This window comes from Maylandia zebra, linkage group LG18 (genome assembly GCF_041146795.1).
Source record: "Maylandia zebra isolate NMK-2024a linkage group LG18, Mzebra_GT3a, whole genome shotgun sequence".
NCBI lineage: Eukaryota > Metazoa > Chordata > Actinopteri > Cichliformes > Cichlidae > Maylandia > Maylandia zebra.
This window is the reverse complement of record NC_135184.1, coordinates 269,970-289,168: the sequence shown is the minus strand read 5'-3', so window position 1 is coordinate 289,168 and position 19,199 is coordinate 269,970. Positions and strand designations below refer to the sequence as shown.

General features: G+C 46.5%; 1 protein-coding gene across 1 annotated transcript; it reads left to right on the top strand.

Annotated features, from left to right (window-relative positions):
• The first annotated feature begins 921 nt into the window (after window positions 1-921).
• riok1 (RIO kinase 1 (yeast)) lies at window positions 922-16,404 on the top strand. The gene is made up of 17 exons (XM_024806183.2): window positions 922-1,113; window positions 1,691-1,868; window positions 9,448-9,553; window positions 9,891-9,960; window positions 10,045-10,087; window positions 10,258-10,350; window positions 10,427-10,539; window positions 12,242-12,322; window positions 12,532-12,618; window positions 13,852-13,989; window positions 14,062-14,165; window positions 14,264-14,370; window positions 14,459-14,524; window positions 14,602-14,718; window positions 14,796-14,849; window positions 15,039-15,149; window positions 16,158-16,404. The coding sequence occupies exons 1-17, from the start codon at window positions 1,061-1,063 to the stop codon at window positions 16,266-16,268; spliced, it is 1,632 nt and encodes a 543-aa protein (XP_024661951.2). The 5' UTR covers window positions 922-1,060; the 3' UTR covers window positions 16,269-16,404.
• The last annotated feature ends 2,795 nt before the right edge of the window (window positions 16,405-19,199 follow it).

The following is a 19,199-nucleotide window of genomic DNA, read 5'->3' as shown; positions in this document are numbered from 1 at the left end:
ACATTTAGATTTATGTGCAATTCTACTGGTGCGTGATCTGTTAAAGCAATCACACCAATGTCACAGTTTACTACTAAATTGACACATGATTTAGAAATCAAAAAATAATCTATTCGGGAATATGTCTTATGCGAATGAGAGTAAAAGGTGTATTCTCTTTCCATAGGGTGAACAAGCCTCCAAATATCTACCACACTGAGATCTTCTTTTAAAGCATCTATCGCTGTCCCAGTTCTAGTACTTGAAGTTGCATTAATGGCACTTCTATCAATATATTCATCCATCACATTATTAAAGTCTCCACCTAACAAGATCTGGCCCTTCATGTTCCCTAGCATCTTGTTAACCTCATCCATAAAATTAGGTTCATCCCTATTTGGGGCGTAAATATTGCACAGAACAACCTGAACTCCATTAATGAGAGCCTGCAGAGCCAACACTCGCCCGTCTTCATCCCGGCTTTCCTTCAATAATACAAAGTTTAGTCTTTTATTAATGAGTATCATGACACCACGACTCTTGCTTGATCTTGAGTTATGAAATACTTTCCCAACCCAATCCCTTTTTAATTTCAATGCTTCATTTTCATTCGCAAAATGCGTCTCCTGGATGTATGCAATATCAGCATTATGAGACTTGAGGTAGCTAAGCACTTTTTTTCTTTTGACTGGTGTGCCACAGCCATTTATGTTCCATGACACAATGTCAGTAATTACAAATTATTGAATGTATGTAATTCTTTGTATTACACCCCCTGGCATATGTTAATTTTGTTCTGGTTGTATACATGTTCTGTATACTGTTTCTTAATAAAGTTTAATAATTGAAAAAAAAAAAAAGGATTCCCAGAACACCTGTTGTTGGGTGAAAGCTAGATTACCGCGTGTGTGTGTTTGAGAGTGGGATCGGTAGAGGTGATGTGACGTCATCCTCTGAGCCGCGCCGCTCTCCGTAGTCACGTGGTCGAACACGGAAGTGGCGTAAACACGAGGAGCGGCGCAGCACAGTCGGTCCAGAAGGTTCAGCGCTCACCTGTGCACGTGTAAGAGGCTTTGATGTCATGGCGGAGTCGGCGTGTGTACCTGGGCAGTTTGATGACGCGGAGGAGGACAGGTGAGTTCGTTTGTTTGTTTTGATAATGCGCTGTAAACAGTGAGGCTGTACCTGGCTAAATCACCATGGTAACGCGTCACCACTCCATAGCAGGATTCAGTCTTATCCAGGTAAGCTCAGGTGTAGCCTGGGTTTCAGCAGCTGATGCTCTGATGCTTTCATGTGTGAGCTTTTCTGTCGCGGTTACTGACGCACCTTACACACACACACACTCAGTGTAAGTCTCCATGGCCGTACTGTTGGTGTTTCAGTCCCATACAGAAACCAGCCTCTCACCATCAGGGCTTCTTGTTTCAGGCCAATATTTGCAGGTAAAATTCATTAATATTTACTACATAAATACAATCGACAGGCTTCAGGGCACAAGAACAGAACCACAACTTTAACCCACAGAGGAGCTCTGATAGCTTCACAGAGGGGACCAGTTCACAGCTCGGGCCTCTGCCTTCCTGACCATCGGGGCACCAGGGCTGCCTCCTCTTTCATCATTACATCTTGTTTGCTGTATGAGTAACTTTCGCAGAGATTTCAGCAGCTCTGACTGTGTTTTTGTTGTTTGTTTGTTTTTGTTCTGCAGCGTCAAATCAGTAGAGCTGACTCGCATCAGTGATGCACTGCCTTCATCAGAGCAGCAGGATTTCAGTGAGGAGGAGGAGGATGAGGATGATGATGAGGATGATGATGAGGATGAGTGGGCCTGGAGCTCAGCAGCAGATCTGGCCAAAAGATATAACCAGGCAGCGGGTGGCTTTCAGGTAAGACAGGAAGTGAGTAGAGGTGGAAGAACCAACAGCCTTCCAGGTGTAAAAGGAGATCAGCTGATGATGTATGTGTTGAACGCCTGATTATGCAACAGAGGAGCTAACAGAGGAGCTAACAGAGGAGCTAACAGAGGAGCTAACAGGGACTAACAGAGGAGCTAACACAGGAGCTAACACAGGAGCTAACAGGGACTAATAGAAGGACTAACAGAGGGGCTAACAGGGACTAACAAAGGAGCTAACAGGGACTAACAGAGGGGCTAACAGGGACTAACAAAGGAGCTAACAGGGACTAATAGAAGTACTAACAGAGTGACTAACAGAGGAGCTAACAGGGACTAATAGAAGTACTAACAGAGGGACTAACAGAGGAGCTAACAGGGACTAATAGAGTGGCTAACAGAGGGACTAACAGAGGAGCTAACAGGGACTAATAGAAGGACTAACAGAGGGACTAACAGAGGAGCTAACAGGGACTAATAGAAGGACTAACAGAGGGGCTAACAGAGGGACTAACAGAGGAGCTAACAGGGACTAACAAAGGAGCTAACAGGGACTAATAGAAGTACTAACAGAGGGACTAACAGAGGAGCTAACAGGGACTAATAGAAGGACTAACAGAGGGGCTAACAGAGGAGCTAACAGGGACTAATAGAAGGACTAACAGAGGGGCTAACAGAGGGACTAACAGAGGGGCTAACAGAAGGACTAACAGAGGAGCTAACAGGGACTAATAGAAGGACTAACAGAGGGGCTAACAGAGGAGCTAACAGGGACTAACAGAGTGACTAACAGAAGAGCTAACAGGGACTAACAGAGTGGCTAACAGAGGGACTAACAGAGGAGCTAACAGGGACTAATAGCAGGACTAACAGAGGGGCTAACAGAGGAGCTAACAGGGACTAACAGAGTGGCTAACAGAGGGACTAACAGAGGAGCTAACAGGGACTAATAGCAGGACTAACAGAGGGGCTAACAGAGGAGCTAACAGGGACTAACAGAGTGACTAACAGAGGAGCTAACAGGGACTAACAGAGTGGCTAACAGAGGGACTAACAGAGGAGCTAACAGGGACTAATAGCAGGACTAACACAGGGGCTAACTGAGGAGATGAGTAGTTCCTTGGAGGACTGTTTCTGTGCAAAGCTAACTGAACCTTGCGTTATATTAACATAATTATAAAATGATAGATAGATGGGAATACAAATATGTCTGTGAAGGTTCTCATGGGAATACAAACTTTAGTCTATCTTTGTTTATACAGCTTGAATCAGAATAAAAAGCATAGAAATAAAAACAAGTCTCTATTTCCTGTTGCCTACATTGTAGAGGGGGACTTTGTCTCCAAACAGGAATATGTGTACAGTCAGAGGTTAATGTGGATTCAGCAGGTGGAGGAACCTTTAAATCAGCTGTCATGTCTCAGTGTGGGGGAAAGACTGAAAGTCATTTCCACTGAGAGCTCCAGTAGTTTCTTAGTGTGCAGGCTGTGATCAGCTGACCTGCTGCTCTCTGTGGATGTACACACCTGGATTCATCCAGATTTGAGCAAATGTAAAATTCATATTGTTGAGTCGGGGTTCTTTCCATTTTAATTCATTACTTAAACATTTAATTATTTAATGGGCTATTTAATTATTTTTGGTACTCCTGGCCCTCCATACCTTGGTATAAGCTAACTGTGAGCATGAACCCACAGCCGCTGTGCAGCAGTCACACACTCTACTGTAAACCCATCAGTGCAGCGAACTCACCTGTTCATCCTGCAGAGGATTCTCATGCAGCCTTTAAATGACAGTCTGCCTCAGTTTGATTAGTAGCAGGTTTATGAACAAACACAATGTGACAGATTTAAAACCACGAGGACTTCCATGTGAGCTTTAAATGAGCGTCCTTCTTCCTCTCCTGTCCTTCTTTCTAATCTGTCTCCATCTCTGAGTGAAGTAGCTTTCTGTCTTTTCTCTCCCTGTCAAATACAGCAGCTGGACCTTTAGCTGCAACACACTGTGAGACAAACTGCATGTTTGTTGAGCTGATAAGTGTCAGCTAATAGAAATGAGCTGACAGCGTTGCTCCTCTTCTGTAGTGTTAGCTCGATGCCAAAGAGTGTGTGTGTGTGTGTGTGTGTGTGTGTGTGTGTGTGTGTGTGTGTGTGTGTGTGTGTGTGTGTGTGTGTGTGTGTGAAATCAATTCAAATCACTTTTATTGTCACATCACATGTGCAGGTACATTGGTACAGCACATGTGAGTGAAATTCTTGTGTGCGAGCTTCACAAGCAACAGAGTTGTGCAAAATACAATAATGTAAACAAGCAAAATACAAGAATGGCTAAATCTGAGACTAATAAATATATGTACAATATATAATAGTGTATGCATTTCTGGATGTGTATACTAAATATTTTTCTACGTGTGTGTGTGTGTGTGTGTGTGTGTGTACACATATTTTACAAATTAAATAGAGTAAACAATGAATAGAATATATAAAATAAAATATACAGAGTTGAATATGTGCAAAACAAGTGGCATTTATATACAGTATGGAGTGCATAATGTTGAAGTTCCAGTAGTGAAGCTGAGGTGTCTATGACGTGTTCAGCAGTCTGATGGCCTGGTGGAAGAAGCTGTCTCTCAGTCTGCTGGTACGGGACCGGATGCTGCAGAACCTCCTTCCTGATGGAAGCAGTCTGAACAGTTTATGGCTGGGGTGACTGGAGTCCTTGATGATCCTCCCCGCTTTCCTCAGGCAGCGCTTCCTGTAGATGTCTTGGAGGGAGGGAAGCTCACCTCCAATTATCCGTTCAGAGCACCGCACTACTCGCTGGAGAGCTTTGCAGTTGTAGGCGGTGCTGTTGCCATACCAGGTGGTGATGCATCCAGTGAGGATGCTCTCAATGGCACAGTGATAGAAGGTCCTGAGGATGCGGGGGCTCATGCCGAATCTTTTCAGTCTCCTGAGAAAGAAGAGGCGCTGCTGCGCCTTCTTCACTGTTTTGTTTGTGTGTACTGACCACGTAAGATCCTCAGCCAGGTGTACGCCAAGGAAGCGGAAGCTGCTCACTCTCTCCACAGCAGCGCCGTTGATGGTGATGGGGGTGTGTACTTCTCTGCACCTCCAGAAGTCCACTATCAACTCCTTTGTCTTTGCGACGTTGAGGGTGAGATGGTTGTCTTGACACCAGTGGGTCAGGGCGCTGACCTCCTCCCTGTAAGCCGTCTCATCACCGTTGGTGATAAGACCCACCACTGTAGTGTCGTCCGCAAACTTCACAATGATGTTGGAGCTGTTAGTGGCTGTGCAGTCGTAGGTGTAGAGTGAGTACAGGAGAGGGCTCAGTACACACCCCTGTGGAGCACCAGTGTTCATCTCCTCCACACATCACTCACTCACTTGGACACTAGAAGGGGGAATTATGTTAAAATGCTCTTCATAGACTACAGCTCTGCATTTAACACCATAATTCCCTCCACACTCACCACCAAGCTGGAGCATCTGGGACTCAGCTCATCTATGTGTCAGTGGATCTCCAACTTCCTAACTGGCAGACCACAGGCAGTAAGGATGGGCGGACATGTCTCAGCCTCCACCACTCTCAGCACTGGAGCCCCCCAGGGGTGTGTTCTGAGCCCCCTGCTGTACTCTTTGTACACATATGACTGCGTGGCCACTACCAGCTCCACCACCATCATCAAGTTTGCTGACGACACCGTCGTGGTGGGCCTGATCTCTGATAACAACGAGACGGCCTACCTGAAGGAGATTAGGAATCTGGAGAACTGGTGCCAGAGGAACAACCTCCTTCTAAACGTCAGTAAGACAAAGGAGCTGATAGTGGACTTCAGCACTAAGCAGGAGAGGAACTACCAGACCCCCGTCATCAACGAGTGCCCAGTGGAGAGAGTGGACAGCTTCAAATACCTCGGAGTTCACATCACGCAGGACCTGTCATGGTCCTGTCACATCAACACCGTGGTGAAAAAGGCCCGTCAGCGTCTCTACCACCTCAGACGCTTGAGAGACTTCCAACTGCCCTCCAAGGTGCTCAGGAACTTTTACTCGTGCACCATAGAGAGCATCCTGGCGGGAAACATCTTAACCTGGTTCGGGAACAGCACCATGCAGGACAGACGAGCTCTACAGAGGGTTGTGCGGTCAGCTGAGCGCACCATCCGCTCCGAGCTCCCTGACCTGCACTCAATCTACAGCAGGCGGTGCTGGACCAAGGCCAGGAAGATGGTGAAGGACCTCAGCCATCCCAACAACAGACTGTTCTCTCTGCTGAGGTCAGGAAAGCGATTCCGCTCCCTGAAGACCAACACAGAGAGACTGAGGAGGAGCTTCTTCCCGCAGGCGATACGGTCTCTCAGTCACACCACCACACAGTACTGACCCACACATATGGTTCTTACTGCACTGGACTTTCTGGACATTGTTTTTTTGCACAACACTGGTCACTATATTCTTCATTTCCAGTTAATACTTGTACAGCTGCTGTTATTGTGTATATATTTATTTATATTTATATTTCTTCATACATTCTTATATAGTTCTATATTGTGTATTTTGTTGTACAGTTATTTTATTTTCAACTTTAATTTATATATTTTATCTTATTCTTCCCAGTTAAATTTACCCTTCATTCTAATTTGTGTTGTACAGTTATTTCATTTTTAACCTTAATTTATATTTTATTCCTTCCTAGTTAAATTTACCCTTTTTAATTTTTCATATTTATTTCCTATCTTATTCATAGCCTTTTCCTTTTTTTGTTTTCTTTAGGTCACGAGCAGTTGTCCAAGCATTTCACTACATATCGTACTGTGTATGACTGTGTACGTGACAAATAAAATTTGAATTTGAATTTGGGGGATGAGGTGATGCTGCCCAGTCTGACCACCTGGCGTCTGTCAGACAGGAAGCTAAGGATCCAGCTGCAGAGGGAGCTGCTCAGTCCTAGATCCTGCAGTTTCCTGTCCAGCTTCGAGGGAACGATGGTATTGAATGCTGAGCTGTAATCTACAAACAGCATCCTCACATACGTGTCTCTCTTCTCCAGGTGTGACAGGGCAGTGTGTAGTGTCAGGGCTATGGCATCATCAGTGGACCTGTTGTGGCGGTATGCAAACTGTAGAGGGTCCAGTGAGTCGGGCAGTGCAGAGCAGATGAAGTCCCTGACCAGCTTCTCGAAGCATTTGCTTACGATGGGGGTCAGGACTACAGGTCGCCAGTCGTTCAATGAGGAGATGGTGGAGGATTTGGGTACAGGGACGATGGTGGCCATTTTGAAGCAGGCTGGGACTACAGACAGAGAGAGGGAAAGGTTGAAGATGTGCGTGAACACTCCAGCCAGCTGAGCCGCGCATGACTTGAGGACGCGGCCGGGAATCCCGTCCGGACCAGTAGCTTTGCGTGCGTTCACCTTCCTGAAGCACTTCCGCACATCCTCCTCAGACACAGTGTGCGCACTGACGTCATCCGCGGTGCGCACACTGTCCGGTCTCATGGTGTTCGCTGCGTCGAATCTAGCGTAGAATACGTTTAGATCCTCACACAGAGAGGCCGTGGTCTGCGGTGTGCTGGTTTTCCCTCTAAGGTCTGTGATCGTGTTTAGTCCCTGCCACATACTCCGAGGGTTGTCAAACTGTTGCTCCACCCTGTCCCTGTACTCACGTTTGGCTGCTTTGATCGTCTTCTGGAGTTGGTAATGTGCGTGTTTGTAGTCCGATGTGTTCGCGGAGGCAAAGGCGGTGCTCCGTGCCGCGCGAACATCTCCGTTAATCCAGGGTTTTTGATTTGGGAAGGATTTAACTGTTCTGGATGGGACGACATCTTCCACGCATTTCCTGATAAATCCACAGACTGAGTCTGTGTATTCATCAATGTCCCTAGCAGCCACGTGAAACATTTCCCAGTCCGCGTGATCAAAACAGTCCCGCAGCGCAGACTCCGATTGGTCCGTCCAACAGTGCACCGCCCTCCGGGTTGGAGCTTCCTGTTTCAGCTTCTGCCTGTAGGCGGGCAGGAGCAGGATGGAGCAGTCATCTGATTGGCCGAATGGGGCGCGGGGGAGGGCTTTGTACGCATCCCGGAAAGAGGTGTAGCAGTGGTCGAGTAGCCGGTCTCCACGAGTGTTAAAGTGGATGTGTTGGTGGAGTTTGGGTGAGACTTTCTTCAGGTTTCCCTTATTAAAGTCTCCGGCTGTGATAAACGCTGCCTCTGGGTGTGCGGTTTCCTCGCTGCTGATCGCGCTGTACAGTTCCCTGAGTGCTCGGTCAGTGTCGGCTTGTGGGGGAATGTAAACAGCCGTAATAATCACTGCTGTAAATTCCCTCGGTAGCCAGAATGGCCGGCACTTAATCATCAGGTACTCCAGGTCCGGTGAGCAGAAGGATTTGACCGGGTGCACGTTCGCATAATCACACCAGCTGTTGTTGATCATGAAACATACACCACCGCCTCTGCTTTTCCCAGTAAGATCCTGTGACCTGTCCGCGCGGTGCACGGAGAACCCCGGTAGTTGTATTGCGGAGTCCGGTACTTTGTCCGATAGCCAGGTTTCTGTGAGGCAGATCACGCAGCAGTCCCGCATCTCTCGCTGGAATGAGATCCGTGCCCGAAGCTCGCACAGCTTGTTCTCCAGAGACTGCACATTAGCCAGTAATAAACTGGGTAACGGTGGTCTGTTAGTGCGCCGTCTCAGTCGAACCAGAACGCCAGATCTTCTCCCTCTGCGTCGGCGTTTGCGGCCTCCAGGGCCAGAGAACAAAGGCGTCTCAGGTGAGATGAATGGGGGGTCTGCAAACGGAGCGTCCGTGTTGCAAAACTTGAACTCCGGAAAGTTATAAGAAAGACCGTCTTTTATGTCCAGTAAGGTTTGTCGGTCGTACACAAGGAGACAAGTGCTGCTCGTGAAAAAATAAAGGAAAAGTAAAATTAAACACAGAAGAAAGCCGTTGCTTGGGGGAGCTCGCGACGAGGCTGCCATACTCGGCGCCATCTTGTTCTTGTATCTCAAATTCAAATTCAATTTTTTTTTATTTGTCACGTACACAGTCATACACAGTACGATATGTAGTGAAATGCTTGGACAACTGCTCGTGACCTAAAGAAAACAAAAAAGGAAAAGGCTATGAATAAGATAGGAAATAAATATGAAAAATTAAAAAGGGTAAATTTAACTAGGAAGGAATAAAATATAAATTAAGGTTAAAAATGAAATAACTGTACAACACAAATTAGAATGAAGGGTAAATTTAACTGGGAAGAATAAGATAAAATATATAAATTAAAGTTGAAAATAAAATAACTGTACAACAAAATACACAATATAGAACTATATAAGAATGTATGAAGAAATATAAATAAATATATACACAATAACAGCAGCGTGATTTAAGTAATGAAGTGAAACAATGTCCAGAAAGTCCAGTGTGTGTGTAAGAACCATATGTGTGGGTCAGTACTGTGTGGTGGTGTGATTGAGAGACCGTATCGCCTGCGGGAAGAAGCTCCTCCTCAGTCTCTGTGTGTGTGTGTGTGAGACGTTATAACCTGAGTTATTTTTGTGCACAGAGTCTCCGACTGCAGTCCAACAGACAGAATCCGTCCAATAAGAAGCTGCCGTCATCAACGCCATCTGACAAAGCTCTGAGGAAATATGAACACAAGATCAACCTGGGTAAGAAACACACACACAAAATGCAGATTTTGGTCCTCACAAAGATAGCTAGACAGGAACATACTCACACACAGCTTTTTAGTTTCGTGAAGCTCTTAAACGACATCGATGTGGCATTTCATCCGCCTTTCAGAGCGACCTGTCTGCTCACAGCTGATTGTCAGTATTGATTGTATTGATTGATCACCTGCACCCAACGGCCTGCTATAAGCCGCTGTGGAGGTCTGGAGCCAGTGAAGCATCATCGAGTCTGCGTCTCTGGTCCAACGTCGGTGTAGGCTTTGTAGTTATGATCAGGAATCGATTGAATCGACTGATCGTCTTTGTTTTCCGGCAGACAAACTGAACTACGCAGACTCAGTGATCAATAAAGTGACGACGATGCAGAAACAGAGAGAAGCCGACACGTGAGTGTGAGAGCAGCTGATGATGCTGCCATCAGCCGTGGTGTTCCTGCTGTGACTCACATCCTGATTGGCTTCTCTCCACAGGTACAGAGTGAGGGACAAATCAGATCGAGCCACAGTGGAACAGGTGAGTTCCTGTAGCGGCTCTGGCCTACAATCTAGAGCACCTCGAGGCGACTGTTGTTGTGATGCGATGCTACCACTTTTACTGAGTTCTTTAGGAAAGAAATGCCAGGAGGTGAAAGATAATCAATAAGGTGAAGATCAATAAGCAGCTGATGCTTTCTTCTTCTTCAGGTGTTAGACCCTCGAACTCGAATGATTCTCTTTAAGATGCTGAGTCGAGGAATTATCTCCGAGATCAACGGCTGCATCAGCACCGGGAAGGAGGTCAGACCATTCACTAATCGCTCGATCAATGCGCTGAACAGTTACACGTGCGCTGATCAATACTCGTCCCTCTCAGGCAAACGTTTATCACGCCAGCACAGCAGCCGGGGACAGCAGAGCCATCAAGATCTACAAGACGTCCATCCTGCTGTTCAAAGACCGCGATAAGTACGTCAGCGGGGAGTTCAGGTGAGTCCGGCACCACAGAAGAAGAGCGCTCAGGTACACCACGAGCACTTCCTGTTGCCTCCAGGTACAGCAGGAGACTCCTTCAGGAACAGTTTGTCCTGTTGGACAAACTGGCAGGTCCTGATGGAATACATGGAAAGGTTCTCAGAGCATGTGCTGACGAACTGACCGGAGTCTTCACTAAAATCTTCAACCTTTCCTTGTCATCAAACACCGTCCCGCCCTGCCTCAAAACCTCCACCATCATCCCCATCGCCAAGAAGACAGCTGTGGCCAGCCCAAATGACTACAGGCCTGTTGCACTTACGCCTGTAGTGATGAAGTGCTTTGAGAGACTGGTCTGTCAGCACATCAGGGCCGGTCTGCCTCCCACTCTGGACCCCCACCAATTTGCCGACAGGACAAATCGTTCCACCGAGGACGCCATCACCATAGCGCTCCACACTGCGCTGAGTCACCTGGAGCACCGAGGAAGCTATGTGAGAATGCTCTTTCTGGACTTCAGCTCAGCATTCAATCATATCACCCCGAGATCCTGGTCCAGAAACTGTCTCACCTGGGACTCTCCACCCCCATCTGCCTCTGGATCAAGGACTTCCTGACAAATAGACCACAGTCTGTCAGACTCGGCCCCCACCGGTCCAGCACCATCACACTCAGCACCGGGTCTCCACAAGGATGTGTTTTGAGTCCCCTCCTGTTTACGCTCTACACATCCGACTGCTCCCCTACCCATCTCTCAAACACCATCATAAAGTTCGCGGATGACACCACAGTGGTTGGACTCATCTCAAGGGGGGATGAGTCGGACTACAGAGATGAGGTCAACAGACTGACTGAGTGGTGTTCAGTTAACAACCTCCAACTGAACACCACGAAAACTAAAGAACTTATCTTGGACTTCAGGAAGGGCAGAGCAGACCCAGCCCCACTTTACATTCACGGGAGCTGTGTGGAGAGGGTACACTCCATGAGGTTTCTGGGCGTGCAGATATCTGATGACCTCTCCTGGACTGCAAATACTACAGCGGTGGTTAAAAAGGCCCAGCAGCGTCTCCACTTTCTGAGAGTGCTCAGGAGGAACAACCTGGAGGAGAGGCTGCTGGTGACATTTTACAGAGCCACCATAGAGAGCATCCTAACGTACGGCATAACAACATGGTATGCAGGGTGCTCAGCTGCAGACAGGAAAGTACTGCAGAGGGTCATCAACACAGCCCAGAAGATCACTGGCTGCTCTCTGCCCAGCCTGGAGGTCACTGCAAACTCTCAGTACCTCAGCAGAGCTGGCAATATCATCAAGGACCACTCTCACCCCAGCAACCAACTGTTTGAACTATTACCGTCAGGCCGACGGTACAGGTCACATAAAACCAGGACAAACAGATTCAGGGATAGCTTCTTTCCCAGAGCTATCACCGTAGTAAATAAGCACAAAAACAATTGAACCTGCTTAGCTATACCATACCGTCACTGCCATTATATTATGCTGCTACTCATACTGTCATTATATTTATGCTGCTATCCTGTATATATTGTACTTACTATTGTTTGAGTACTTACGATTGTTTTTTTGTACTTTTTATATTTTACATTTATATTTATTATTGAAACTTGCACCAAGGGAGTGGCACTCCAATTTCGTTGTACTCTGTACAATGACAATAAAGGCTATTCTATTCTATTCTATTCTATTCTGCAGGTTCCGTCATGGGTACTGTAAAGGAAACCCCCGGAAGATGGTGAGAACATGGGCAGAGAAGGAGATGAGGAACCTCATCAGGTCAGAACCTTTGTAACCACACCCAGAACCAAACAGAACTGGTTCTGACTGGTAGAACCCAGTAAAGCCTGTGTCAAGCGTTAGAGATGCTCTTACTGATAACATGGACCCGCTCTGATTGCATAACCTGTTAAAAACATGGAACCTGTCCCGTTGTCAGAACTTGTTCGGATTGCTAGAACCCAGTAGAACTCGTGTGTGTGTTTCAGGCTGCAGACGGCGGGAATCCCGAGCCCAGAACCTCTCCTCCTCAGAAGCCACGTTCTGCTGATGGGGTTCATTGGAAAAGACAACGTGTAAGTATCGGTCCGATTAATAATCGATCACATCAGCAGAGTCTTACGCTGACTTTAAGGTGATTTTACAGGTTTTTTTGACACTTTTTATTTATTTAGGAACATTTTTATGCAACAAGATAAAATAGAAAAAGAAAAAACAGAAACAGTATGAGGTCATGGGAAGATAACATACGCCCGTACATACATCTGCACATCCACACATACATACGTCAACAAGTCTGCATTGCTAATTCTATGCATCAAAGGGTGCTGCCACAAGCTGTAAAGTCCAGCCATTTTCTCCACCGTCTCCTTCCCAAATCTCCCTGCAGTCGCAGAGTGAAAGTCATACATTCCATCAATTTGACGTCTTCCACTATAGAGGTAAAAAGTGTTACAGTGGGAGGATCTCTACAGAGCCAGCGTTTTGTTGTGGCCTTCTTCGCAGAAGCCAAGAGAACTTTCAGAAGGTAAACATCATCTGCAACTAAATCGTCTGTAAAATATCCCAGATACAATGAGGTAAATGTACAAGACACGTGGAATCCCAACACCTCTGTAATTATCTTTATAACTTCCATCCAGAAGGGTCGTATGAGTGGGTAGGACCAGAATATATGACCGTAATCAGCCACGTCTTCCCCACAACTCCTCCAGCAAAACGCAGGTGTAGCACTGAATTTAGACTTCTGTTTAGGCGTTATGAAATAGCGTATAATGTTCTTCCAGCAGAAGTCCCGCCACATGTTGGAGTTAGTCGTGGTAAACTGTGTCTCCCAGATCCGTGCCCACCCATCTTCTGTAATCACAATGTCCATTTCTTTTTCCCATTTCTGCTTTATGTAAATCGTTGAGTTCCCTTTGAGCTTAGTCATACATTTGTACAATTTACTTATCAAGGCTCTGTTACTCCCAGAGTCATAAGCATCAATGAAAATATTAACAATCGAGAAGTCTCCACGGACACAGCTCTTCAGTCTTTTGCCAATATAGTCACGGAGTTGCAAGTATCAAAAAAAGTCTTGTTTCTCGAGGTCGTAAGTCTTGCATAGGGTATCAAAAGCCATAATTTTAGATTCTACAATAACCAAACACCCAGCAGTGATTCCATGCCACACCCATGGTTCAAATCTACTATCGTGGGAAGCAGGTAAAAAATCAGGGTCATACGCTGGCCACCTCAGAAGTTTTATCTCTTCCTGGAGTTGTGTTCTCCTTTATTCATCGCTGTCTCTTTCATTCATGGGACAGTCCAGCCCCTCTGCTGAAGAACGCCTCACTTTCGGAGTCGAAGGCTCGGGAGCTCTACCTGCAGGTCATACAGAACATGAGGAAGATGTTTCAGGAGGCTCGACTCGTCCACGCCGACCTCAGCGAGTTCAACATGCTGTGAGTTGACTCTTTCAAAGTAAACTTCCTGTGGACCCTTCGGTGTGTTTGATGTATTTCGGCTGTCTGCAGGTATCACAACGGAGACGCTTACATCATCGATGTGTCGCAGTCGGTGGAGCACGATCATCCTCACGCCCTGGAGTTCCTGCGGAAGGACTGCAGCAACATCAATGGTGAGAGGGGTTCTTTCAGAATAACAGGTGAAAGTGAAGAGCAGGTTCTTCTGAAGATGTCGTGCTCTGGCCTCTGACTGCGCTGTCTTCTTTCCCAGAGTTCTTTGTGAAGCACGGCGTGGCTGTGATGACAGTCAGGGAGCTCTTTGACTTCATCACTGACCCGTCCATCACCAGCCAGAACATTGACCAGTACCTGGACAAGGTGCTAACAGCTGCACGGGTCATTTTTTTGCAAGAACGTGCAGAGCTTGTTTGATTGACACTTATCGCACTTCTCTCTGATTGTTCAGGCGATGGTGATTGCAGCTGAGAGGACGTCGGAGGAGCGATCGAGTCAGGATGGTGTGGACGAGGAGGTGATGCCTCACAGCTGCTTACACTGATGAGTTTGCCCTTTCTGAGCCAGTCTCACTTCTGACCTCTGACCCCTCAGGTGTTTAAAAAGGCCTACATCCCCCGTACTCTGACTGAGGTGAGTCATTACGAGCGTGACGTCGACCTGGTGAGGACGCAGGAGGAAGAGTCGGCCATCAGTGGACAGAATGACAATGTAAGACCACGAACTCGATGATGCTGATGATGGTGATGATGATGCCGATGATGATGAAGGTATTTTGTGTCTCTCAGATCCTGTATCAGACGCTGACAGGGCTGAAGAAGGACCTCTCTGGAGTTCAGACGGTACGTCACACGTCAGGCGGCCCTTAGCGTAGCGTGGGCGTGGAGTATTTTAGGAGGAAGGTCTTGCTCTGTGGCCGCCATCTTAAAACCCCTCTAGGCAGTTAAACAGCTCCACAGCGAGGAGAGCTGATCAGATCCTGAAAGGGCCTCAACAGCTCAGGTGATCTCACCTGTCTGGTGTCTCCTCAGGTTCCCGCTCTCCTGGAGGACGACTGCTCCTCCTCACAGGAAGAGGAGGAAGAAGAGGAGGAAGAAGAGGAGGAGGAGCAGCAAAGTGAGGATGCTCAGATGGACAGAAAGGTGAAGCAGCAGCAGCGGTGTTCGGGGTTTATCTGTTTGTGCAGCTGGCTCTTCTGTTCGACAGAAGGAAGGTTAGAATTAGCTAAGACAGCTGGGGCGAGTGTTTCGCCGTCAGGTGCAGCTGACTGTGGGGTGTGTCGACACCCTGCTGGGTGGGCGGAGGTTTGCACACCCAAGGTTGTGAAAGCGACAACTCGAGATTGAGACGATGTCCACCAAAAATGTCTAACGAGTTTGAAGTGACTGTGAATTCAAGGTCAGAGGCCAGTTTTCTGATGTCACCTGGGATTTTACAAACGATACCGGAGCTGAACGTACCAGCAGGCTAGGAGGGGTTGCTCCGCCCACTGCCAGCAAGGTTAAACTGCTGACAGCCTGAAGGTCTGCGGCGCCTCCGTTTGTCAGAGAGAGGCTGAGCGTGTTTACGGGTCCAGCACTGATCAATGGCAGATGATGATCAGTTTTTGCTTCAGGGCTTCGTTTGAACTCGTAGCGCTCTGTGATCGTCATGGAAACATGACTAAAAATAGACCTGCAGTAGAAGCGTGTCTATGAGTGGCGTGTGACAAGCCCACAAACACACTGATGACACGGCAGCAGCAGTGATGTCATCATTTAATGAGTCTGTCTACACACGGTGAAGAGCAAAGAGGCGGAGCTTAAATGGCACGTAAATACAATCAAAGGGTGTTTCTGAGAAGTGTGAGTCTTCTTCTCCTCTTCAGTGTTTGCCTCCTGCGTGTGGAGCAGCCAACGCTTTGTGGCACATGTACAAACACAAGGCCGATTACAGGCGTAGCTGGAGGAGTAAATAACAAACGCACATACAGAGCTACATACAGGAAGCAGCAGGAGCAGGTTACTGCTCAGAAAACGTGGTTCAAACCGTCTTTCTGAGCACTGGGAACTGTCATGTTATTAATAAGAAGATGGCTGCTGCAGCAGGTCAGAGGTCAAAGTGTTGTGCGCGTCGTTCCTGACGTCACGTCTCGCCATGTTTCCTTTCAGGAGAGGAAGAAGATGGTGAAGGAGGCTCAGCGAGAGAAACGTCGAACCAAAGTACCCAAGCACGTGAAGAAGAGGAAGGAGAAGGTGGCCAAGACGAAGAAGGGCAGATGATGAGTGCCTCCTGCCTCAACCTCCACCTAACAGCCAATCACCAGCGAGCAGAGCTGAGAGCCGCTGCAAGTGAACTTTATGAACAACAGAAACTTTATTTGTACAAATTAACAGAATAAAGATTTTTTTCCCATGATGGTGTTGTCTTTGCAAGAGTCATGTGACCAAACTGCTCTCTGATTATTCATTGGTTGAAGCCCCACCCCCTCGCTGGGTTTGGTCTATAAATAAAGTCCTCCCCACCCTCTTCCTCTGACTCCTCCCCTTCTGCATCGATTAGTCATAAGTGGTGAGAGCTGGATTTGCCATGGCGAAGGAAGATGAGTCATGTGCGGGAACAGTGTTGGGAAAACTTAAGCCGCTGTGAGATGAGCTGGATCAGCCTGAATCTGTGATCCGGATTCACCTTGGACCCGCCCCTCCGTCCAGGTGAACTCGGACCCGGTTTGTGGATCCAAGTTGACCTGCTGAGGCTGATTAAGGTGATACTCAGGTGCTTTAAAATGCAGTCTGACATCATTTTATGACTGGATCTCAGTCTGCCATCACATGTGAGCATGAAATGTAATCAGATTACAGTTGGGCTGTCTGCTTTTAAAGCGTAAACTATATTTATGCCAGCTGTAGCAGAGCCTGTGCTTTAAACTCAGTCATGTGACAGGGCTGTCAGTGTTTAGCCCCTCCCTTCAATGACGCCTCTTTACACCTGAAGGTAAAAAAACCCTTTCAGATAGGACTCGGAGGTCCTACAGGAAGTCCTTCCTCCGGCTGTCATAAACACTACACTACCCATAATCCTCACACTCAGCTAATTCTCCCTAAACAGTCTGAATGGCCCAGAGGAAGCCCTCTATAATTCTGCTGCTATGGCACCAGCCATGAAGCACAGACATGAAGAGAAATGCACTCTGGGAGTCGTAGGCTGAACCTCCAGAGTCTGTCTGCCCCCAAGCTTCTCACACACAGGCTGTATCCAGTGTTGGTCAAGTTACTTGAAAAAAGTAATCAGTAACTAATTACTGATTACTTCCCCCAAAAAGTAATCCCGTTACTTTACTGATTACTTATTTTCAAAAGTAATTAATTACTTAGTTACTTAGTTACTTTTTAAAAACACGATTTACAACCTGAATAGGTGATAAAGCGATAGATCTTTCAGCCCAATATTACTTTTTCTGCATAATCCATCATACAAAATGTAATCAAATGGAAAAGTCTCTTTTTTTTAACTTGTTTTATTAGTTTTAATCTTTTAACTTTATGCATGAAGCAAAAATGTAATTATATGCAACATTCTCTGACTGGAAGAAATTAGTTTAACATTTAAACCTATTTTCTGCACATAATATAAAATATTTTTTGTGTTTACACTCCGTCTTTCAAATAGATGCAAGTAAAACACAGCAGAAAATAAATAAAATCAAAGACTCAGCGGTCCTGTTGCTCTATTTTCACCTGTAAAGCGGGAGTGGTGTAGGCAGAGGTTTACCCTGGTGCAGGTGTGCCGCGGTCAGTGGAAGAATCCGCGAGTTTCTCTGTGAGTTTCCCATTACGTCGTAGCTACTCGGTGCTTGTTGGAAGTTTAGGGGTTTTTTCGCTGCAAAAAGAAGTTTTCTTCCCACGCACAACGGACACTAATGTTTTTGTCACTTTTTATGGAATCAAACTCAAAGTAAGGTCAGTACTTCCACGCTTTAAACGCTGCACGCTCACACTCTCTCCCACAATCGATATATGATCCATTGTTGATCTGCACACAGCTGTTGTCACTAGCGGCGCACTCGCTTACGTCACTGTCGTGAGACATTCTCGCAAAAAATCACAGTTTTAGTAACGCAGTAACGCAGCGTTCCTACGGGAAAGTAACAGTAATCTAATTACCGTTTTTGCAATAGTAATCCCTTACTTTACGCATTACTTGAAAAAAGTAATCAGATTACAATAACGCGTTACAAGTAACGCGTTACTGCCCATCTCTGGCTGTATCCCAATTCAGGGTCTGCAGCCTCAACGATCCTCAAGGGCCGCGTACTCAAAGACCGCCAAGGCCGGAAGTGCTAGGCTTGTGAAATGGGACGGTCTAGCCTCCGTTGCGCTGCCCAGGTTGCCTAGCAACCATGATACTAACAGCTGGAAACGTGTCATACAGCTGTGTTTGACAGAAATGAAGGAGAAAATCTTTTGTTCATTTGTTTGTTTCTACATGAGCTTTGATCATTCTCTGTAGGATTAAGCTCAGCTAATGAACGGCGTATATTTTAAAGTAAAGGCTTTAAAACCAAGTTAGTACAAACGTCACTAATGTCACATAACTTTGCCGACATGTGGCCAACAGTAATGTTTTAATGTTCTTCGTTATTAAATATTTGCACATAAATAAGTGACATAATATTCAGTACTTAGTTTACTAAGTTACTCTTCAGCCGATGTGCGCGCAAAGTTGATTGGGATATGCCAAACGGTTCTGCCTGCGGAAAAGGAAAAGTTTTCAGAGGTCTTAGACATCGCTCATCGAGTGGGGAAACCAAAACAAAATGACCCGAGACCCAGAGGGATCATCATCCGGTTCATCTCAAGGAGAATTCGTGATCCGGTGTGGAAAGCTGCCAAGAACAATACTTTCCTTCAAAATAATCATCTGCGGTTCACTGAAGACCTGATGAAAGAGGACAAAGAAAAAAGACTGAAGCTGTGGCCCATTATAAAGAAAGCACGTACATATTGTTGAAAACACGCAGTTCTTTGAATCTTTGGGCTGAAGGAAGGACAATACTCGGTGTATCAATGCTCAATCAACAATCATTTATTTGCATACAATTCAACAATAAGAGCATTAGAACGTCCGGACGGGAGAGATGCTACCAGAGGGTCAGGCACATGTCTCAAAATGGTGACGGGTTGCTCAGCTTTTTATAGTCTCTAGTGGCCCCC

Bases quoted from the DNA above. Each gene is read 5' to 3' on its own strand.
- riok1 (XM_024806183.2), top strand. From the start codon at position 1,061: ATGGCGGAGTCGGCGTGTGTACCTGGGCAGTTTGATGACGCGGAGGAG. The intron at 1,869-9,447 runs GTAAGACAGGAA...TTTTGTGCACAG, and splicing joins AGGCAGCGGGTGGCTTTCAG to AGTCTCCGACTGCAGTCCAA. The intron at 14,850-15,038 runs GTACGTCACACG...GTGTCTCCTCAG, and splicing joins ACCTCTCTGGAGTTCAGACG to GTTCCCGCTCTCCTGGAGGA.